This window comes from Phragmites australis, chromosome 4, assembly GCF_958298935.1.
Source record: "Phragmites australis chromosome 4, lpPhrAust1.1, whole genome shotgun sequence".
Classification (NCBI taxonomy): domain Eukaryota; kingdom Viridiplantae; phylum Streptophyta; class Magnoliopsida; order Poales; family Poaceae; genus Phragmites; species Phragmites australis.
Window position 1 is genome coordinate 6,518,857 of NC_084924.1, and position 23,051 is coordinate 6,541,907.

The 23,051-nt window shown below is 44.7% G+C and overlaps 4 protein-coding genes and 1 long non-coding RNA gene across 8 annotated transcripts; 1 reads left to right on the top strand and 4 right to left on the bottom strand.

Annotated features, from left to right (window-relative positions):
* The first annotated feature begins 205 nt into the window (after window positions 1–205).
* Window positions 206–8,960, top strand: LOC133915466 (ATP-dependent RNA helicase SUV3, mitochondrial). 4 transcript variants are annotated; one of them, XM_062358633.1, is made up of 17 exons: window positions 206–523; window positions 1,104–1,221; window positions 1,685–1,806; window positions 1,887–2,077; window positions 2,285–2,425; window positions 3,382–3,504; window positions 4,005–4,082; window positions 4,701–4,869; window positions 5,015–5,127; window positions 5,245–5,325; window positions 5,866–5,931; window positions 6,207–6,271; window positions 6,376–6,421; window positions 6,504–6,620; window positions 7,746–7,837; window positions 7,923–8,027; window positions 8,450–8,960. In XM_062358633.1, exons 1-17 carry the CDS (start codon window positions 454–456, stop codon window positions 8,487–8,489), a joined length of 1,737 nt encoding a protein of 578 aa, XP_062214617.1. In that variant the 5' UTR covers window positions 206–453; the 3' UTR covers window positions 8,490–8,960. The 4 variants fall into 4 exon arrangements, 3 of the variants coding, with proteins under 3 accessions (XP_062214617.1, XP_062214618.1, XP_062214619.1); XM_062358635.1 differs by lacking the exon at window positions 206–523 and adding an exon at window positions 555–918; XR_009909327.1 differs by lacking the exon at window positions 8,450–8,960 and having other exon boundaries at window positions 6,511–6,620; window positions 7,923–7,983.
* Window positions 8,961–9,082: 122 nt separating this feature from the next.
* On the bottom strand, window positions 9,083–11,273 carry LOC133915465 (pentatricopeptide repeat-containing protein At3g22670, mitochondrial-like). Its single transcript, XM_062358632.1, has one exon. It carries the CDS (start codon window positions 11,024–11,026, stop codon window positions 9,284–9,286), a length of 1,743 nt encoding a protein of 580 aa, XP_062214616.1. The 5' UTR covers window positions 11,027–11,273; the 3' UTR covers window positions 9,083–9,283.
* A 1,064-nt stretch (window positions 11,274–12,337) lies between these two features.
* LOC133914126 (serine/threonine-protein kinase STY13-like) lies at window positions 12,338–15,011 on the bottom strand. The gene is made up of 5 exons (XM_062357275.1): window positions 14,429–15,011; window positions 13,466–13,578; window positions 13,194–13,405; window positions 12,796–13,099; window positions 12,338–12,693 (listed from the first exon to the last, which is right to left on the bottom strand). Exons 1-5 carry the CDS (start codon window positions 14,769–14,771, stop codon window positions 12,484–12,486), a joined length of 1,182 nt encoding a protein of 393 aa, XP_062213259.1. The 5' UTR covers window positions 14,772–15,011; the 3' UTR covers window positions 12,338–12,483.
* Window positions 15,012–17,179: 2,168 nt separating this feature from the next.
* On the bottom strand, window positions 17,180–18,355 carry LOC133914127 (protein LIFEGUARD 2-like). The gene is made up of 3 exons (XM_062357276.1): window positions 17,958–18,355; window positions 17,756–17,869; window positions 17,180–17,658 (listed from the first exon to the last, which is right to left on the bottom strand). The coding sequence occupies exons 1-3, from the start codon at window positions 18,229–18,231 to the stop codon at window positions 17,294–17,296; spliced, it is 753 nt and encodes a 250-aa protein (XP_062213260.1). The 5' UTR covers window positions 18,232–18,355; the 3' UTR covers window positions 17,180–17,293.
* Window positions 18,356–20,008: 1,653 nt separating this feature from the next.
* LOC133914128 (uncharacterized) lies at window positions 20,009–21,259 on the bottom strand. The gene is made up of 2 exons (XR_009909172.1): window positions 20,800–21,259; window positions 20,009–20,431 (listed from the first exon to the last, which is right to left on the bottom strand). It is a non-coding gene; the product is annotated as an uncharacterized LOC133914128 (long non-coding RNA).
* Window positions 21,260–23,051: the final 1,792 nt, after the last annotated feature.

The following is a 23,051-nucleotide window of genomic DNA, read 5'->3' on the forward strand; positions in this document are numbered from 1 at the left end:
ATAAAAATAGATCTGTATCGGTAAAATCAGACTACGGAGTGAATTTCCTTCTGAACCAGAATAAGATATATATTTATACTTACATGATCAAATTAAAATAGTGAATATGGACAATTAAATACGTTTTAATTAACTAACTCAAAGTTCAGAGGCTCCTTAAATAACTCATATGGGCCAAAGGCCCAAGACCCAGAAATAAACTGAGCCGAGGAGTGAATTCCGGGCTTGGTGGCCACGGGAGGCTTTCGTTACCGATCGTCTCCGCTTCCTCCACCGCCTCGCTTTTCGGCGAAAGCCTCGGCCGCCGCCGCTTCCTCCACCCCCACCCCGCGAGCGCGTTGGTGTTTTGGTTTTCTCGTCTCCCTGCGCTGCCGAGCCGGTACTGGTGCCTCGCCGTTGCCTCGCTCTGAGCCGTGTCGATCGGAGGGAAGCGAGGAGAGAGGATACGGTGCAATGGCGGTCGCCGCTCTCCTGCGCCGGAGGGCGCTCTCGTCGTCCCCTGCGGCCTCCTCGTGCTTGCCTGGTTCGTGCAATCGTGCTACGTTCTTTGCTGGGCGGTGAATTCTTGGCCGTTGCGTGTGATGGCTGGTCGGTAGTTTGATCTCGTGGTTGGGGGCGCGCGCTCTACTTGTTCGGTGGAATGTCAGAACCAGGCGCGCGCTGTGCGGCCATTCCTGATCATGGCTATAGTTGTATTAGTGATAATATCTATTTGGAGGTCATTTAGTACCTTAATTTTGCATGTCTGATTGGAGAATTGAGCAAACAGTAAATTGGTTATTGGTTGATTGGAGTTCTTTGAGGGAAAGGAATTAAAAGGAGATATTTTTTCCTGTTGGTTGTGATTGGTGGTTGTTCTGATAAACAGAGCATAGCTTTGGAGAAGAATTTTATTTGGGAATGAACGTGGCATATATGGTAATGTATAGTTACCTTATCCTATTTGTGTGATTATTTTATAGTCCGTCATATGCTTTTGTAATTGCTTTGGTACCTCGCATTGTTTCAGTGTAAAAAACTCTAGTGAACTTGTCCATTGTACTATTGTTACATAATGAGATTTGCTAAGGACATTTTTCTAACAAACTCAGTACTCTGAACAGCTGTTTATGTTCGCTGCCTTCTCTCCAATTCTGATCTACATTCCATGGTAAATTCCACTACTTTGAGATTTTGGAGGGACTACCACAACTCTGGGAAGTTTGACTTGACTGATATGACGTAAGAATCAATTCGAATCCCCTTAATTTATGCAATATCCAAATATTTCTATATATTGTTGTCTGACTGCATATGTGTCATGCATTTTGTAACATATCTTCAAGGGAATACATTTCTCGACTTCTTAAAATAAAGTTCCAGTGTGGGATGCTGGTACCTGGCAATCCGACATTATTCATCATAAAAATGGTGAAGTCCAAAAGAAAGTAACATACTATGGTGGCTTGAAATATGAGAACTGTTGAAACAACAGGGATGCACATATATTGTACTTCCGTTAAATTTGCCCTGGCAATCCTGGTACTTTTTTTGTGTGGAAATGGAGCAATGGCCATACTGAAGTGTAATGTGAAACTGTGAAACTTTAAGTTTATTTGCATGCTTACATGTACTGGAAAATGTTGCATGTTTTCGTTTATTACCCTATGACTTCAACTAAGTTATGTGCTATCTTGGATAATAGACATCCTCATATGTGGTACCCAAAGGCCCGAGAAAAGAAGCGCAATGTATTTTTACATGTTGGTCCCACAAACAGTGGGAAAACACATAATGCTCTCAAGAGATTAGAAGCAAGTTCTTCAGGTACTATTTTGATTTTCTCGGTGATATCAAAATGACATACAGTTACAATGATTGCTCTGAATGCTCATCAAATGCTGTAGGTGTGTACTGTGGACCTCTGAGATTGTTAGCACGGGAAGTAGCACAAAGATTAAACAAAGTCGGTGTCCCTTGTAACTTGATTACTGGACAAGAAAGGAATGAAATTGACGGTGCAAAGCATAGCTCCTTGACAGTTGAGATGGCTGATGTGACAACCGAGTATCAGTGCACTGTTATTGATGAAATTCAGGTATTTAAAGTAACAGGCATTTTGTATACCTTCTAGGTATACCTTCTAGGTTAGGGAGATGTACATTCATACTACAAATAGGAAGCTAGAGTATCATGAAGTTGATTTTTTGAATAAATCATACAATCAAGTGTATTTCCCATTGTCTATGAAGCATTCTTTTGAATATTCATCATCATTCTCATCTTGTGTTCTTCCATGGAATAGATGGTTGGCTGTAGATCAAGGGGTTTTTCGTTCACACGTGCACTTCTGGGGCTATGTTCAGATGAACTTCATGTTTGTGGTGACCCAGCTGTTGTTCCTCTTATTCAGCGAATTCTTGAAGCTACTGGTGATGTAGTTACGGTAATTTTAATGAACTAACCTAATTTGTACTGCAAACTGATATGATATAATTTCTTGTCCACATATGGTACTTGTGAAATTGAAGTGTATTAAGGTTGCCAATCATATTGCTCTGCCAGTATAATATTGTAGTTATGAAGTTAGATTTGTTGACATGGACAGACAATTTTCTTGTACAAGAGAAGAGATAATATAATTACCTAGTATGAGATTAAACATTAGTAAATATCACTATCCCATGTTCTTGCAAGCGTTAGCTTAAGCTTTCAAATTCTCTCCACCTTTTTTTTTTGCTAGGAAAAATTCACTCCACTTTAACTTAAGATATGTAATAATTTTATGGAATTATCATATATGGGTTTCATACACATTTTTAGATGATAAATATCATGTTTCATGGATAACACCATCTGCCATGCTACTTAGTTAATGTTTTGCCACATGCCAATTTTGGGCCCTTGCCCTAATTTAGGTTGTAAGTTGTAACCATCTTGTCTAGTACCTCCAGTCGCAGAAGCGACATTTTGGACATTGCCACAATCTCCTAAACACACATTTTTAACATATGTTTAAAACCTTGTAAGAAAGTTTTTTGAAACATAACTCTTTCATATGTCCGATCTAAATATTCATAAATATATTGACAGATAACACTAAATTGTTGACTGTTCTAAAACATCACTTATCTTTTACTAGATGGAGTAAAACTACCTTTGGACCTCCTCATGAGAAGATTATGTGCGGTCTTATGCAGCTTTTGTTGGTGATATGCTGTTGTTTTGTATTTGCAGAGAATATTGTAATTGAACTTTAGAGGCTTTGCTCTCCCCAATTGAATGCCCACTGCATAGTATTTGTTTTTGGTGCTAATAATGCCGAAGTACTATGCAAACATCTACACAGCATGATGTCATATAGCAAATATCCTAATTTACAGGTTCGATGTTGCTGAACAGGTTCAATATTATGAGAGACTATCTCCTTTGGTTCCTCTGAAGTCTCCACTTGGGTCTTTCTCTAACATCAGGGCAGGAGATTGTTTAGTAACATTCTCAAGACGTGGGATTTATAATTTCAAGGTTGGTATTGTTCAAATGACCATTGCAGCATTGCTTCAGATATCATAAATAGTGTTTGATGTGCTCCGCATATTTAAGAGAGTAAAAAGAGAGAGAGAAAAAGAAAAAAAACAGAAAAAACTAGAAAAAAAGCGGTAAAATCTGATCTGAGGAAACTTGTTATTTTATTTGGCAACCATCGAAGTATGTTTCTTTTCCTTGCCAGGGGCAAATCCAATGTACAAGGCTCAGGCACCAGTGACCACAGCAATGCCTCTGGCCAAATCCAAGAACAAGTTGGCCGTCATAGTGACCTTACTTCTTATCATTATTAGTTTATATCAATGGTGTGACCCCAATAACTTCTTTTCCTATGTCTGCACCTTAAAATCCTGATTGATGTACAGACTACAGACTACAGATTACATTTATGATCACTAAAAAATATTTTTCTAGCAGATATGAATTGAAATATGAAGATTCAGCTACCTTTCTTATGTTACTTATTTTCATGCATTCAGAAAAGAATTGAAATGGAGGGAAAGCATCTTTGTTCTGTGGTCTATGGCTCATTGCCACCGGAAACTCGAACGAAACAGGTACTTTCTTGACAACAGGGTATTTTCTATCATACTATTGTAGCTTTTACCTCGTTGTCATGTGTCTCTAGGTCCTTATCTAGTTACTAGTAAACTGAAATACAAATGCCACAACTCCCATTTATAAATTGAGATGCATATCGGGAAATCAGCATATGTAAGATGTTACTTGCATAATACTCAATGTACCCAGGTGAATTTTGATTGACAAATTTCATGTTCTGTTATATCCAAGTCGCACAACCATCTGAATAATGAAATATTTTTAATAACGACAAAGTCTGTAATGTTAACGCTGCTTTATATATGCTGTTGAATAGAGCATATTGTTCTATGTTCGGGATTATGAACCTCCAGTTAACAAATTTGTTGATTGATACTAGTTATTGATACTGAACTTAAGGAACACAGCCAACCACCTTTTTCTTGATTTGTATAATTAATTCCAAAAGTACACAATTTTGGCCAGGATTCAAGATATTGCTAGTTATGGTTGTAGTCTTGTTGGCTGTAAAAAACTATAAATCCCTTTTTTAGTTGGTCATGCTTTATTCTTGATGATACCATGATAGTTACGGTGAGACAATAAATGAATTAACCTGTTCCCTAATCTTGCAGGCGACAATGTTCAATGATGACAGCAGTGACCTTAATGTGCTAGTGGCTAGTGATGCTATTGGAATGGGTCTTAATCTGAACATTTATAGAATTATTTTCTCTACAATGATGAAGTTTGATGGCTTCAGCAACAGGGAACTGACTGTGGCTGAGATAAAACAGATTGCTGGTATTACATTTGCTTCTTATTGGTTTTACCTCCGGCAGTTTTCTTCCCTCCTTTTGGTTTCCGCTTGTTGCACTGTCCCTTTGAGTAGCAGGTTGGGCACATTTTGCACAAAATGCATGGTTTAAGCCTTGCTTCTCTTTTATAGGCAGGGCTGGGAGATATGGGTCTAAGTTCCCAGTTGGTGAAGTGACCTGTCTAGATGCTGAAGATCTCCCATTACTTCACTCATCTCTGGATTCACCTTCCCCCATTATAGAGGTGCTCACTAATTATTGCGCAATGTATTGATTTCCAGCACTATGAAAGCAGCAAGAAACTTTGTATAATTCATAATTAGTACAAGTAACCACAAATGCTGACATTGATTCTCTGCAGCGTGCTGGACTTTTCCCCACATTCGATTTATTGTCTTTGTATTCACGATTGCATGGAAATGACTTTTTTCACCCTATACTGGTAAGCTAAAAAACCTAATCTTTCTTGGTATTTTATATGGTAAAATGCCTCATTACAAACACATATCCACTTCAGATTTTTATAAACTATGATTGTCAATGGCAAAGTTAAATGTTATACTAGATAAACAATTTAGTGGTGACCGTGATAACCTTTTGGCTGGGGCACTGTAAGTTGCTCTGTTATTTTTCATTAGCCGTCAGAAGTTTCTAGCACTATAGCCGCATCATAATTCTGCAGGTGGTTGGTTGAATCAATTATGTCCTCATAACTTCTGCATTGGCGTGAATTAAATTGCCTTTGCAATAATTTAATTATATTTTGAGGTATCTGTTGTATTTGTTTACACTTCTGCAGTTCAGCTTGAGTTTGCTTGTTCACAATAATTAAAGTATAATTTATCTTTTGTCTATCTATATATTGTTGAATAGTTTGTTATCCTATTAATTCTCTCCCATTAAATGTATACGAGTGCTTTCTGTCTATTTACAGCTATTTCTTCTGCTCAGGAAATGCATGTTACATTTCTTTTCGCTGCAGGAACGCTTCTTGGACAGGGCTAAACTATCTCCGGACTATTTTATTGCTGATTGTGAAGATATGCTGGTAAATTTTCATTCCATAAGCACCTTTTTAATAGGTCAAATCCTCTACAAGGAACATTATAGAAAATTAAAATAAGATCATCTGGGTAGAAACACATTGATTTCCTGTTTAAAAACTACAGAGTTGCATTCTTTAAATTTATAACAACTGCAAACACATTTGTGGAAACCAAGACTTGAATTTCATAAAATGCTTTGTCAGGTAGATTATGTTATCTGTTGAGTTGCAGGTATGATATTTTGTGAAGTAACATTTCTTCCTTTCATTGTTAACAGAAGGTTGCTGCTATTGTTGATGATTTACCTCTTGGGTTGTATGATAAATACCTCTTCTGTCTCAGGTGATCTGCACTGCCCAATTTATCCTCTTGGATATGTTATACTTTGGATTGTCTTGCTTGTCAATTACTGTTGTCTAATTATGTTCCGACTCTTTATATTGCAGTCCAGTGGACATGCGTGATGATATATCTGTCCAAGGATTAATTCAGGCGAGCATTTCTATCCTACTATTCTTCCTTTCTATATTTTGTGGAATTAAGACACAATGTCTCTAATTTCTTCAAGATGCAGTTTGCAGAAAATTATGCAAAGAAAGGCATTGTTCGACTTAAAGAGATATTCACACCTGGAACATTGCAGGTTCCGAAAACACACAATCAACTCAAGGAGCTTGAATCAGTTCACAAGGTTATTGCACCTTGTTTTCTCCAATATAAATTCCTGTTAGATACTGTTAGTGACTTGTCCGTACATAGTCAACTCTACTTCATAACTTGTCAATATTCTTTTGAATACAATTCCTTTGTTCAAGTTTAGATTCTGCAAATGCAGTTAATATGGGTATGAACATTATCTATTCTTTCCTAATACAATCCTCAATCTATTTATATTCATACAAAATTTAAAGTTCTCCAAGTTCAATCTATGTTAGGAGGATGAAAGAAAGAAATAAAACCCTGATAAGCCAAGTTATCCACAAAGATAAGTCTCTATTTTGTTTATCCAGACACAGTTTGAATTTGAACTAGAAATTTAAGTATGATCCAACAATCTATAGTCTAAACCTCGAAAGTTATTTTCCGTGTTGATTTGATGCCCAAAGCGATGTGGTTTGTGTGATTTAATCACCATTAGTTTACCCTAGAATCGCCTCTTTGCAAATCCCCCTCTGCGAACATGGTATCGTATATATACTGGCCTCTAGAGGTCTTTTTTTCTTGGGCTTTTCTTATGCCTTTATTATTAACTGTATCCAAAATAACAATAAATACTTCAGTTAAACCTCACTAGCAATCTGAGCATGAATATATGATAAGTACAAACTATCAGTTGTTATTGATGCATATAGTGGCTAGTACAAACTGTCTTAGGGTCACCTAATACTGACTGGAAGTTCTGAAACAGTGGTGGATCCATAATTTCTTTTGCGGTACGTAATTTAGTACTGTTTATCCTTTTTCTTTACTACTAAAAAAATAACTCAACCACGGGGAGAAGACATCCCCTTGGTTTTGTCTTAAGAGAGGGGAGTACCGAACCTTTTAAGGAGGGTACTCACACAACCTGCGAGCACCCGGGTTCGAGCCCAGGTGGGTGGCCTCTCAACTGGACTCTTCTACAAATTCGTATAAGAGAAATATTTTGGCAAAAAGGTTGTGGGTTGTACCCACAGCTTTCCGTTATGGTTTGCGCTATTTCCAAATAATTTGTACAATAAGATTAATCACACTAGCTGTTTATTTCAGCAGACTACTCTCTCCATACAATTTTAACAATGAGATTAATCACAATTTCATATGGTGATCACTTCAGGTCCTAGAGTTGTATGTGTGGTTAAGCTTCAGATTGGAGGATTCCTTTCCAGACCGTGAAACGGCCGCTTCCCAAAAGTCAATCTGCAGCATGTGAGTACTTTGGTTCCATCTAGAGCTCTTTTCTTGGCCATTCTGTTGAGCAATTCATCGGAGGTCTAATCGCTAGTAATTTTAGGTTGATTGAAGAATATTTGGAGAGGTCAGGATGGCAGCCACGAGGACGAAGAAAGTTTTTGAGTACTCCACAAAAGCTGCTCCGAGAATATGATGTGTCTCAATTGTATGTTATCTTTAATCTCCAGAAATTTCTGGTATTGTTTTCAATAATATTTGGGATGACTATGCTAGAAACATTTCAGCCAAAACAAAGTTTCTCATCTTTCCTCCAATCCACTCCAGTCTCATGTTTTTTAATGTTTTATGGGAGGGATGCATCACAATCTTCAATCTTGCAGAACAGTACTAGATTCCCTAGAGGCTCTTACACATCGTAGGCTGTAGTGCTATGCTGCATCATATTCACCATTACTGTTCTATGTTGTAATCTGTCTCCAGTGCACCTCGACCTCATCATATATTTGTCTGCCAAATTTTCCATTTTTTTTTCCTCGAATGTGCCTACATCCATTTATAATCATTGCTCCCTCTCTGGTTTTAAGAACAGTTCTTCCTTGACTTAACCACCTTGAGGTTAATGAACAGGAACAAGTATTTTCAAGAATTTGATGCAAGATCAAAATAGAAGGCCTGTACAAGAAAAGGGGTATCACCACATTCAGTCCAGATTTGAGCATGCCTTTTCTGATTTGTTATCAGATCATTGGCGAGAAGCGAAACAACGCTTTGGATGACGGAAGAGATACTTTCACCATAACCATTTAGGTTGACTAAGCAGTCAATTTGGCAGCACGAATTATCCATCCACCATTTTTTTCAGTCAGTAGCACTTTTTGTACATAATGCAAGCGGAACTATACAGCACCAGTAGAATGTGTGCTAGTTTGTTAAGTTATAATAAAAACAGAGGCATGCAGAAGCCAGTTGTGAGACACTGGGATTGCAGACATGCAGAATGGCATCATCTTGTACATTCTAGTCTGAGTTCTTAGAGTAGCTGTAATGGCGGTTGTAACCCTGTTTGTAAAGAGAAAGGAAAAATGTTGCTGCTTCACAAGCGCAAAATCTCAATGCTGTCGTTGGCAGCTGTGCATCATTTCTTTTGTGCCTGGGCTGCTCTCTTGTGAATCATTCTGTATTTATTTATTTATCTCTTGATACTTTACAAGGGCTCACAGAGTCATAGGGATATTTTACATGTTCAATAAGCGACGCTCGGTGATGAACCTATTTTACAGATTTTTAACTTTTTTACTGCTATTGAGGCATTTTAAGTGTACTTGATCAAGGGTCTCACCGCTATATGAAAAATTTCATGCAGTGGAACTCTGGAGTTTGTGACTAATCAACAGCAGGATAATCATAGTTGTTTTTGTATGAATCAAATTGAACAAGCAATGCACGGTACTGGTTTTTTTTTCACCTATTCCAAGATTCAGCTTCAGAAGTGTTTGACAATACAGCACAATTTTGTCTAACATCACGATCCTCTCTCAAATAAGAGGGAGCAGTGCTCCTGCTAGCTGATACCTGCATCCTGAGAAGCTGAACTTTTCTCTTTGCTGAATGCATGTTCCTCTTCTCAAGCTTGCCCAGCACAAGATCAAATGTCTCCTGCTTTGGAGCAAAACCCTTCAACACCATCTCCTCCAAGAACAAGCACGACTGAGCAAGCCTCCCGTTTCGGCATAGCCAGGTCGCCAGCAACGTATAAGTGCTGAAATCAGGGGTAATGTCTTTCCTGAACATATGGCATATCAGGAACAGAAGTGTCTTCACCCACTGCCTTCTGCAGCACAGCTTCAGCAAGGGGGTGTAAGTCTTTATGTCCGGCTTGCATAACTGCTCCTCCATCTTAACCAGCAGCTTCAACGCATTCTCTGCCTGAGAGTGATCACAAGCAGCAGAAATCAGGGTGTTGAAGGTAGTCAAGTTGGGGGATATCCCGGTTCTGCGCATTTCTTCGACCACAAAATTTGCATCTTGCAACCTCCCAGCTCTTCCAAGTATATATATCAGAGAATTGTAGAAGGAAGCATCTGGGGCACAGCCTTCCTGCTTCACCTTGCCAAAAGTGTCCAAAGCTTCTTGCGTTCTCCCGGCCTTCCCTAGCGCATGCATCACAATTGTATATGTGATAATATTTGGAGGGCATCGTTTGGTGCGCATCTCGTCCAAGACACCGTAAACTGTCTGAAAATCTTTCTCCATGCAGTATGCTTCAATCAGGCTGGTGTAAGTTATCACTGAAGGACTGAAACCATGTTCTTCCATCTCCTTCATCGTCTCACGAGCCTCCTTCAGCATCCTCGCCTTGCACCAGCCATGGACCAATGTGTTGAAGCTACTCTCATCGGGAGGTATCGTCCCCATCAACGCTTGGAAGGCACCCCTCGCGCGCTTCACGCTCCTCTCCTTGCACAATGTGTCCAAGAGCACATTCATGGCCTTTGTGTCCTTTGCCACACCAAACCGGTCCATTTTGTAGAACATGTCGATGGCGTCGCTCCATCTGCTGGCCCCACAGAGCCTCCTCATCACCTTGGTCATGGTCGCTAGTGACACCAAGCCCCCGACCTCGTGCATCTGGCTGATCAAACCGCACATCAAATCGAACTGCTTGAACTTGCCCAATATGTCGACCATCATGTCATATGAATCGGCACAATGGCAGTAACCTTCCTGGTCGCAGGCCCACATGAAGAACCCGAATGCGGCCACCCAGTCATTTCTGAACCTGCGCAGGATCTTGTCAACAAGGCGCGCTGACACCTTGACGGAGCAGCAGTCCATGGCTACCACGATGGCCTCAGGAGACGCGAACCGGGAGCTCAGGATCCGGCTGACCTCGTCGACGTCGGCCTCGAACTCGGCGTCCTCGTGCGATGCAGGTGCAGTGCAGCCGGCGCGGATCGACAGCGGTTTGGATCCTCCGCCGGCAGCGGCGCCGCTTCGTTCTTCCAAGAAGTCTGATTTGGCAGGAAGCACAAACTCGTCGTCTTCGTCGCCGTCCAAGCTGGCGCAGGGACCACGGTCCTTTGGGCTCTTGAACCAGTCTGGCAGATCGAACCCCGCGGTAGAGAAGCGCGACGCCACGCGCATTCCGGTCTGCAGCGCGACCCCCCGCGGTGGCGCCACTAGAACCCGCAAACACCGGTGCATGCTTCAGCTCGGGAGCCGGGGAGGCAAATCGTCGAGCACGTGGCGTGCGCGAACGGAACACGCCTCGCTCGGGGCACAGGGAGATCCCAAATGGTTAAAAGCTCACAAGAGCTGCCGGGTGACGACGACCCGCAGGTTACAGCAACGACCCTGCTCGCACGACGGCGGCGGCGCGTGCAGGGAGCGGGAAGTCTGGGAGGCAACAGCAAGAGAAGAGTTGGAGAGCAGGAAGGACCGACGCGCAGGGCTGGGCGCGACGTGCACACATTGATCGAGCTGGACGGTGGACGGGCCCAATCAAGATCCTGAAACAGAATACGGCCCATGAACAAATGCTGCCTAATTAAGTTGGCATTTTCCCCTAAAAACCAAGTTGGCATTTAATTTTTTTAAAGCCCAGTATAACATGTAGACGTATGCACACACTCATACAATATCTACTGAAAACTATATATACGAAGTTTGGATATTCACGAAATCACAACATGTGTCTCGCTGTTGACAGATACATCATCTACTAATGAAAGAAAATTTCATCTCTATGAGACACACGATAAGTAAATCTAGAATTTGATCCTTAGTGGGTAGCGGGTTCAACCATCTTCACAAACCAACAAGTTAAGGCTTGGCAGCATTTAATTTACTGATGAATGTGGTCATTAGGAGGCCCAGGGCTGTCTTGTTTTGTGAAGCACTGAAAAGATGAACCAGATTATATGGGTGTGATTGGTCATTTGTATGGGTTTTGTCTGTATGGATCGTATATACAAGCTGATTAGATGCAGGCTAAACAGAGTCATATTTGTTGAGAAAAAGAGTGTTTGATTGGTTGTATCTGTCTGGACAGGTTGAGCTAAGTATCTGCTTGGTTAACCGAATTTGAGGCCGCATGCGGATGCAGGAGTTGAGATTATAATTAGTTGCTCTAATGAAATGATTATGTAACACTGGCAAGTGGGTCCACCTGTATGAGCCAATGTAGAAGCTGCATTCGTCGAACTAGACTGCGAACACATATTTGTATCTGTTGGATCAGACTGAACAATACATACAAACAACCAAACATATTTATTCCTAAGATTATACATATTTGTCAAACCAGATTACTCTTATACAAACAACCAATCACATCCTAAATAGTGGAGCACCTCCAAATCACTGTGGGTGAATCTCTTGTTCAAGTGTCGGTCAAGTTTGGCTCCAAAAATGAATTGGAAATGCTTTTGTGTTTTACTAAAATTTTAGCGCCTAACCAAGCAATTTCCAAACCTAATCGACATTAACAAATTTTGTTGCAGGTAGCATGCTTTTGCTGAGAGCTGATAAGAAACAGAAAACGCCAAAACGGAGATGCATGCCAAGGCTGCCCCTGCAGATAACGAAGTCTTGAGCGATCATGGATTTCAGACCACACACAAGTTCAGAGAGCTGTTGCTTATTACTACTAGCTTGACTCGCTAGGCGCTGCGGGGGAAGCCGAAGCAGGAGCACCCCTGCGCGACGTCGTCGACGGGCGTCATGCCCTTGCCGCTGGCGGTGCCGATCCTCTCCAGCTGCGCCACCACCTCCGACATCTCCGGCCGGTTGTCCGGGTTCCCGTCCCAGCACCGCGCCATGATGTCCGCCAGCGCTCGAGGGCAGCACCGCGGGATGTCCGGCCGGATCCCCTGCACGCGACGCGTATCGCCGCCCATCGATCACAAGTGACGACGACGACAGCGCCGACCGAGCAAAAAAAAAAAAAAAAAAAAGAGACGCGCGGCACGCACCAGCTTGACGACGTGGTAAGAGATGTCGGCGAGGCTGTAGTTGGGGTAGGCCATGGCGCAGCAGTAGGTTTCCCACAGCAGGATGCCGAAGCTGTACACGTCGCACTTGTGGTCGTACGACTGCCCCTGCAGCACCTCCGGCGCCATGTAGCCCAGCGTGCCCGTCTGCCCCGTCATCTCGCTCCCCGCCTCCACGCGCGCCACCCCGAAGTCGGCGATCTTCAGCGTCCGCTTCCGGTCCAGCAGCATGTTCTCCGCCTTCACGTCCCGGTGCACGATCTTCTTCGAGTGCAGGTAGCTCAGCCTGCACACACCCACCGATCACCGCTCCATTAGCGCGCGACGTGCGTGCCAGTCTGCATGGCGCCACACCACTCGGCAGCTAGCTTGGTACTCACCCTCTGGCGAGGTCGAGCGCGAGCTGGACGACCTTCTTGTACGGCAGCTTCTTGTCGCGGTGGTTGTACAGCAGCGTCTTCAGCGTGCCGCCGTGCTGGAACTCCACGACGACCACGCAGCACTCGCTAGGCACGGCGCGGCCGCCGGCGCCGGCGGAGGAGCCCTTCTTGGGGATCTTCAGCTGGGACGTCCCCGTCGATGCACCCACAAACTGCAGCCACACTGGTTTAGATTTCACCACCGTGCATAGGAATCACACGTGCTTAGGTACCTTGGTGACGTTGGGGTGGTCAAGCTTCTGCCAGACGACGACCTCCTTCTCGAAGGCCTCGCGGTGCTTCGCCGCCGTGTCCTGCCCCTCCTGCCCCCAGTCCAGCACCTTCACTGCATCCAAACGCAATGTGGAGTATTAGCTAGTGAGTAGTGACAGAGTTGGGGGAAATCAATATGCTCCTTGTTGCATTTGCACCCGGTTTTGCTTTCTTTCTTTCATGGAAAAAATTATCACATAGGCACTTTTATAAAAGCTCAGAAAAAGAACCACATGGAACATTCTGGATTATGAGCGTTTGCAAAGGTTGTGCAGCAATATGCTATATGCACGTTTTCAAAAAAAATTATGATATATGCATATTTTTTTACAGCGCACAAATGACCATATTTACATGTATCCCATTTCCAAGGGGTAAGTTAAACATTAGAAGTTCACATGTCCCGGCAATCCATTTATAATTTTTTGAGGCTTTGTGTGAAATGCACCAAAAAAATGTTCCATCAGTATCGTTTTGAATAACGTGTGTACATTTAAATTAATCACATAGAGATACTACGTAGAATAATCACAATTAAAATAGTTCCGTATGTAAAAAATTACACGAATCACATTTTCTTTACTACAGTTATGCTATAATCAGTCAAATTATAGACATTTTGCCAAATTTTACCAACAATCAATATGGTTGGCGATGCTTGATGAACCCAAAAAGATTAAGCAGCGGAACCTCGCCGGAGCAGCGCCTTATTGCCAGAGCCGCCGGTGAGGATCTGGCCAGTTCTCTTAGGCAAGAGACAGTTGTTTGTATGGATGACAAACGGCAGTTGGATGGCCTGCCTCATGGCGCCATGGCAACACACAGAGAAGCATGCCGCTGCATGCGGATGCGTCCATGCCGCGACGTCTTCGCATCTAACAAAAACCGCGCGCGCGCGCATGCATGCGCGAGTATGAACGTACCTGCGACGTCGTGGCCGTCGTAGGTGCCGCGGTAGACGACGCCGAACGTGCCGTGCGCGATCTGGTTCTGGATGTCGAGCTTGGCGAGGTCGATCTCCCACTCGAGCAGCGGCTGCGGCCGCGGCGGCGCGGACCGCTGGTGCTCCAGCCACACCTTGGACCGCGTCTTCTCCAGCTGCACGTCCAGGTTCTTCAGGTCGATCTTGTCCGCCCGCACGTACACCTCGTTGTCCACCCCCGCCCTCACGAACACATCAGCATCGCCGGCCCCGGTCCTTGTACTGCTGCCGCCGCCGAAGCTGCGGCTGCGGCCAGCGCCGCCGGTGGCCGTGATGGAGTCCATTTCGTTCTCAGAGCGGACTGGAATGAAGCTGCTGTGCTGTGTTCTCTTTCCGTTGCTGTGAGCCCTCTTCTAGCACGCCTCAATCAGCTTCTTCCCTTTTGTTGAATTGAAGACGCATGGAGACAAATCTGTGGCTGCGTCTTGTTTTAATGGGGGCCAACTCTTGGACGAAAACGGATGCGATGCATTCAGCAGCACCAAATCTTGAGAGAGGATACACGCAATTTATCATCCATGTCACACCGAATGGATCAGCGTGAGGAAATTATAGCGCGTATCACTCAGCTATCGCAATTGCAATGCGTAGATTTTACGCAAATCAGATGCAAAAAAAAATGCAAACGAACAAACGAGCACCATAAAAATAGAAGAAAAACAAATCAACCACACGAGTGCATAAAGAAAAAGGATAAACAAAAGGAAATCGATAAGAAAAATAATCAAGAACTGCCCTAAACTAGAAACAAACCAAGGAGAAGGCTAGTGGGATTAGCCATCTTCTTGATCGATCAAAAGCTACGCTAAAACCGACGAGCTTCTACGGAATCGATCTTTTTTTTTTAGAAGAGTGCGCCTGAGATCTAAATGTCCTGGAATTTGGGGGACCTGAGAGAGGGCGCAGATTGGATGGATGATAGCGAGCGGCGAGAGGGGGAGGAAAACAGGAGCGAGGTTGTTGGCGAGGGGAGGGAGACTCGTTCCTGTCCTCGCTGGTAAACAAACGGAAACGGCTGGTAGGATATTTCTTCTTCTAAGGAAATCATTTACTCTAGTATTTGTTTCTTGAAAGATTTAATTATACACGCTTCCTAATCTTCAGACGCCCGTGTGAACGTCAGCGAGTTTCGAGGAGGGGTTAGGGTTCAGGATTCACCGGTAACAAAGGGGTTGGAGGGAGGTTGGGGTGGCAGCCGGACCGGTGATGGGCTGCGACGTGGTGGCACTGTGGGTGGCAGGTGGATGGTGGGCGAGATTGGTGGCGGGGGAGCTTAAAAATAGATTGATTAGCGTGGCGACGGGCGATGAGAGCGGATCTGGCGACGGGGACGCCACCGGAGACGGGACGAGGTAGGCGGCAAGGGGGCGGAGGGGCTGGGGCAAAGCAAGAAGAAGAACAATGCGTTGGATACGGGAGGTAGAAGAAAGAATGTGGGCCGTTGAATTTTAATTAGATGGCTCAAATTCATTGTTAGGGTCGATGCGGTCATACAAGATGTTGACCACGACGCACGGGCGCGGCTCGGGTGCATGGCGGGTCCCAAGGGGCTTAGAGCCCTCTGGCCGACTGGCCCTGAGGTTGATAGTTAGCTGGTCGATCAAACCTTTCAAAGGCGGGCTTTTTCCTTTTTTGTTTGACGTTTGTTGGGTGTGTGTTGTACTAGAATTGTTTTTTTAATCTCTTAATACTAGAGAGAGTCTAAAACGCATATCACCTTAGTGTTTTAGGAGCTCTCAATACCTGATTTTTCAGCCATCTAATTTTGAGATATGTGACTCATATTAGACCTAACTTTGTACTAACCAAAAAAATCAGTTGTTACTGAGGGATCTAACACCTGTTTTTTTTATTACACTGTCGTTACTGAAAAATTACACCAAAAAACAACTGTAACTCGTGTGTAATTTAACGGTAAAGCATAAATCTTGATACAAATTTAAGGCACCAAATTTTAAACACGCTATGGTAAAATTAAGCGATTCCCTAATACTACAATGACACGCAGTTTCCTAATACAGTTACAAGCAGAGAGTTCTGGAAAAAACTGACTCCAGTTTGTACGGTGTTAGCGTTCAACGACCAGTCATCATTCAGCAAATCGCTCGACCAGGACCCGCGGCGGTCAGACGCCGTATGTGCTGGTCTAAGAACGCCGGCAACATGGCTACGCCGGCGGCCGGCCTGCGCGGCAGATCAGCCAGCCAACCGCCGCCGCCGCTCCCGTTCACAAGTCACCTATCCAAGAGCTCGCATGCCCGTGAGATGGGAAAAGGGTTGGATGGGGTGACGAACGTGTCAAATGGGAGAGTTGGTTTACCACTCGCTCCAGAACACACGCAGGTATTTCCATACGACCCATCGTCGATTATGTGATTCCTCATGGTTTGCTTTGTACGTACAATCAAATTCGGCACTGCACTCCATGTCAGATACGATGAAAGGAAAAAAAGAGACCAATTAGAACTCCTAGGTAATAAAGCATGCGAACGTGTCATGAAAAAAAAAACAATGTTTAGTTTGATTTCGAATAAGATTAAAAAAGATTATCCACTAATTTTTCTTTTATTTTTTTCATTTATTTTTATTAATAAGTCGGTGAGGCTGAAGAATAAATGTGGATAATATTAATTATATGAGAGGAAATTAGAGGAATAAGTGATACGGGAACAATCTTGACAAGCGAGCAAAGCACGTAAACAAAACAATTATTTTACTCTACAGACGAATTCAAGCAGAAATCAGACGCATGCCAAGGCAAAGCACATTCCAATATTCTATCACTGGCAGTGTCAGCTGTCTCAGCTCAGGAATCGGCGGCGCGGAAGAGCGTGAGGAGGGAGAGGAAGAGGTTGACGACGTCGAGGTAGAGCGCGACGGCGGCCCAGACGTACTCGTCGTACGAGTAGCGCTTTATGAGGTTGTCCGTGTCGTAGATGATGTACCCGCAGAAGATCAGCGCCGCCAGCCCGCCGTAGATCATCAGCGAGATGCGGCCCAGCGGGAAGAAGAGCTGGATGAGCGCGAACACCACGAGGATCATGACGGCCGCGAAGAGGAACGGGCCCAGGAAGCTGAAGTCGTGCCCGCGCTTCGCCGCCCAGAACGTGTACGCCGTCAGGCTCAGCACCACCACCGACGTCAGGATGGCCGATTCCAGAATCACCACCCCTGCAGCAGCAGCAGCAGCATCGTTACATGGTGAGCATGGTTCAGCTGCGGTGACGCAATCTTCAGAGCAGAGCAAACTGCCATCTTTTAACTGTACCTTTGGTGAAGGCGCAGGTGAGGCCGACGGCGAAGCTGATGGCGACGGTGAAGAGGCCGAGGAGCAGCAGGTTCACCGGGTGGTGCTGGTAGTAGTAGTACAGAGGACACAGCACTGCAAAGATGAGAGCAAACAAAACCGATCAATCGAACTGCTCGTGTCGTATGCCATCCAAGAAACCAAAATGGAGCAGCGCGCGCACCGATGAATGGGAGGACGATGAGGAAGATGTAGAGGCCCAACCCCCCGGGCGTGGAGACGAAGAAGAGCGCGATGGGGCGCACGTAGACGACGACGGCTGCTACGGCGACGGTGAGCAGCATCTGGATGGAGAGGATGCTGTACACCTTCCGGATGAAGGCCCATCGCAGCCGCGGGTCCTCCAGCATCATCGGGTACAGCGGCCACGCCGCCTGCCCCGCCTCCGCATCCCCCGCGTACCACTCGGGCTCCTTGGGCGGCGGCCGGAAGTACATCCTCTCTCTCTCTCTCTCTCTCACAGCGGGCTCGGAGTGAGTGCTTCTTGGTCGGTGTCTTGTGCGGTGGTCAGGCTGCGGCGAGAGCTCGCGGGCGCGGGGTCTTAAGGAGGGGGGGAATGAGCCAATGGCGAGGGTGAGAGGACGGCGCGAGAGAGGAGGTGAAGGTTCGGGAGGATTCCGTTTTCGCGAGGCGGGGCGGGTGGGTTCCGACGTTGCGGGACCCGGAGCCTGACGCGTGGGCCCAAGGTGTGCGAGCCGCCTTCTGGTCACGTCTCAGTCCGGTCTGGTAGGGCGGATGGTCGGCTCCCCCGCGTGCTTGCATCAGCGCGTGCATCAGCTTGTGCTCAGTGCGTGTTTGGTTGCCTGGGCTAGTTCTGTCGCTGCATCCGCGCGTGCAAACGCATCGAGGGGGAGGGGAAATATGTTGCTTATTGGAATCGTAAGACTATTTTTAACGGTTTTTTGCGAGTCGTGTTTTTTAAATGGATTTTTATTCTTTTAAGTGTTTTAATGGGTTTTTATGATTCTTTTAAGAAGGATTCTTAAGACTATTTTCTTTATCTTAGATTTTTTTTATAAATTTTTTTATAAAAAATATTAAAGATAAAAAAATTAAGAGAATAAGAATCAGAAAGATAATAAAAAAACAAAAAATGGAAAATAGTTGAACATGCCTAATGGTTTTCTTCGGGCGCACGCCTGCTCGCTCTTTTTCCGTGCGTGTCGAGTCTAATGCATCGGGATTTCTCTGGTCGAAGCAAAGCATGATCACCATTCGGTAGATGCAAGAGCCGAATGTACTTCCTCGCAGGAAAAAGAGAGAGAGAATGTACTGGTGTGCTGACGTCACTTATATAATTTTAATTTTCCGTGAGGGTTCGCTTATATTTGGATTATATAATCTAATAATTAAAAGATTAAAATGGGTTTATAATAAAGATGCTTCACTTGGATTCTTTGAGAGGCTAGAGCTCACTAGAGTGAGACTTTCTTTTTTTTAGGAATGCCTAGAGAGTGAGGATTTTTTATTTTTATATATTTTTGTGGAATTTGCAAAAAAACGTGTGATGACTTTAAAAATTCATAGATCTATACTCTTGTCGCACGTTGAACGGGAGAGAAGAATATGTCATCCGTTAAAAGGGGTGATATGTTCATATGATAGGTTAGCATGGACAGGGCTAGTATCTACCACCGATTGAATGGGTTGTCACTGACGTATCGCTTACACTTGTTGCCAGTTAAACATACAATCAATGACAGGAGTATAATCTACAATTTTTTAAATGGGTGTAATTTTTCTTTTTGCAAATTCTTTATAGTAGCCCAACGGGAACCAAAGGGTGGTAGGCTGCTTTCCTAGATCTTTTTAATTTTTTATATTTCAAAAATCAAAAAATTATAAAAGTAGGTGTTCGTTCGAAAAATTATAAACAATCTTGTCTATCCAACGGGTGATAGGTTTGAAAAAATAAACCTATTGCCCTTCTAACGGAAGGCATGTTATTTTTTTAAAAAAAAAATCAAAAATCTTTTCAAAAATTTTATTGTACGCACTGTGTCAAAACAAAAAAGGGCCGCGATAACTGCTCTGTTTTATTCTCCATAGAGTTTTATCATCAAACATGTAATCAATTTTATGCAGTAAAATTATGTTGTAATCTGTTTGAAGATGCAATTGGTCTTGCAGATATGTTGGTGCAGTTGAAGGGCCATATAGAGTGACAAAACAACCAAGTAACACACGGACACTGGGTGTTTTAAGACAATATAATAAACATAAACAGTTCATAGAGCATTCACTATAATTTTTCCGAACATATATTTTGTTGACTTCCTCATCAGGATATGCTCATCTATTTCGGTTTCTACGGTCCACATCATTCAAGAAAAAGCGCCTATGGATCCTCCGGTCCTCCCGTGCATCATGCACATCAATTTTGTCAAGGATTAAGAAAAATATGTTATCTGGCAAAGTAGACATTCCTAATACGATCAGTCCACGAACTATCAACTCAGGAACGATCAACTCAGGAAAATCAATGACTTCTCGTCCTTTGATGTACTCTCTTTCCACGTAGCACGCCACGATGCTGCAAGAGAGGTACCCCAGTTCGGCAATGACCCTAGGTAGCCAATATGCCCATCGACCGCCAGCTCGAGGCATCCTAACTATTGAGGTTAGTTACTCGAGCACCTGCATTGCAAGATTCTTGTGGTTAACAAGATGACAAGATGCCATATGAAACACATGAAGTAAATTGACATCAAGTTCAATCTCTAGACAGCAGGATTATTGCAATGATCATGCCAACTGATGAACGTTTGAAAACACAAGTCCAAATACTTTGCAAAAAAAGTGAAAGATGCACGGTGGAAAAGATTACGAGCAAGAAAATATCAATCTGGGTAGGCGATGTGTCGGGGCTCCCTGGGCATTAAGTACATTAAATCTGATGTGTCGGTTTAAGATCGGACAGCTTATATTAAAAGCATGGAAGTGGAAGGGGTATTTTGTGATCTAATCTCAACCGCAAAAGGTAGATCGGACGGTTCGAGCTTTACCTGCTTCTTCCCCGGTGTGCTGTACCGCGGTGGCGACTTGCTCCGCGGCAACACTACTGCCGGACTTCGTCGGAATCGCGATGCAGCGTTGGAAACTCGTCAGAGAGCAGAGGAGAGCGATCGGGAGGTTTAGGCGAGCCCGTTTGACGCGGAATTGGGCGTCGCGAGCCTCTGTACTGTGCGGGCGACGGCGAGAGGCGGCGAAGAGGATCCGTGTGCGTCGGCGGCGGTGCTCCGGTGGTCTATGGTCAACGATATCGCTACGGGGAGCTTCCTCGCGAACTTGTGTCGCAGTAGAGCCCCTTGTAGGCGTCGGATCGGCTTCGGCGGCGAAGATAGGGCGCGGCGTGCAACTCCGGCGGTGGCGGAAGCTTGGCGCGGGACACTTGGGCTTCTGTTTTCGCAGCGATAGCGCGGGGGCGATCTTGCGATGGACGTGGGATGCTCCTAGAGTCTCGGGTGTCACTATTTATAGGCCAACCAGGGTTTCCCGGCGGCGCGAGGTTGTAGGAGCTCCTTGGGTGCGGGCCCCGTGCGGCAGAGACTTGACAGGGAAGGAAGTGGGGCTTCTGGAGCTGGTGGGCTGCGGTCTGAATGTCTGATGTCCAGCCCAGCACAGAGGGAAGGGTGGCGCACTGGGAGTTGGGCTGAGATCGGCCCAGGCAGGGAGAAGACAGATCGGGGGAGTGCTGGGCTTCGGCCCAAGGAATGAGGGAGGAGGTTGGCGGGCCGAGGAGAAGGAAAGAGATGGGCGCAGCTGAATCCTGGCCTACGTGTTACATGTTTCGACTCGACCACTGGAGATGCTCTTACAAAACATGCGAGATGCAAAAATAGATGAGGCACTTCAATAGAATAATCAAGTGCTTCGTAACATATACATGAAGTAAAAGCCTGGGATAGTTTCGGTGTTTCGGTATCTTGTGCCGCAAGTTTCATTTAGAGAGCAAACGGGCTGCCCAACTCTCGCCCGTTTAGCCCAGGTTCGATTTCAGTTTTGAAGCCACGGAGACATCGGGCTGGCTGCCGCAAACCAGCAACCGTATAAAAGCCCCCTTCTCCTCCACTAGCGGCAGCGCACCCCAGTTCCACAAGCAAACCAACTTGCTCCGTGTTCTCTCGCGCAGCTCGGAGTCCGCCGCTCGCGGAGGTAGGTTTCCTCTCTCTTTCTATCACAAATTCTTCCTCCTCCCCTTGCTCAACACCCCTCTCTCCATTTCTCTCGTAAGGAGATGGCCGCCGCTGGAGAGTTGACGCGTGCGCACCCCCCTCTCCTTCCCGACCCGTCGAAGGGAGGGAGCGTCCCCGCGCGGGCGTTGTGTGAGGCAGGACAAGATATAGCATCTAGAATTTTTGATCAGTTTGTTGGTGACACCGATAGGGATAAAGTGGTTGTTGTGGTGGGATGTGTTTGCGCAGTTGTGATGTTTGGAACTCTGATAAAATGGGGGATTCTTTCGCCGTTTGAAGGAGGAAGGGGAGGGGATGGTGGCGGAGGTGGGGATGGCGGAGATGGCGGTGGAGAGGGAGAGGGAGGGGGAGGGGGAGATGGTGACGAGGATCACGATGATGAGGCTGGATACGTTCTCAGGTTGGTTGAGATATGTAACTGTTCGTTGAGCGCTAATGTGTGCAGTTTTTGCTTAGTATTTGTGCGAACTTATATGTAGTTTCAACATATAATTTTTCAGAATAGCAAACGCTGACATGAGTGCATCTGAGATCTGACACTCGTGTTCCTGTAACATCAAAGTTTACTGATGTTGGAGAAAATGCCAGAATTAAGTTTGCAGCATCATCTATGCAAGGATGGCACGGGAAAATGGAAGATGCTGTGAGTAATTCTAGAGATCCTTGTTCGGATTATTGGGAGTATAGCTCTACAAATATATATATGATTGACTTGCTAGTAATTGGGGTGAAATACTAACACTAATTTTTACCCTTCTTATTCTGTAGCGTGCAACGGTCCCAGACCTAGATGACGCCACATCTTTCTTTGGTGTTTATGATGGCCATGGAGGTTTGATCTCATCATATTCTTGTAAAAAAAAATTCAAACACATCACCTATTAACATAACGGGTCATTTCAAGCATTGATATCTCACAGAATCCATAATCTTCCAGAGAACTGTACATTGTTTGCATGTGTTTGTTAAATTATATTGTCTGCAGGCATGCTTTGGGTGTTGTAATTTTCATTTCAGCTGCCAATATTTCTGGTAATCATGACGCATAATTATGTATTGAT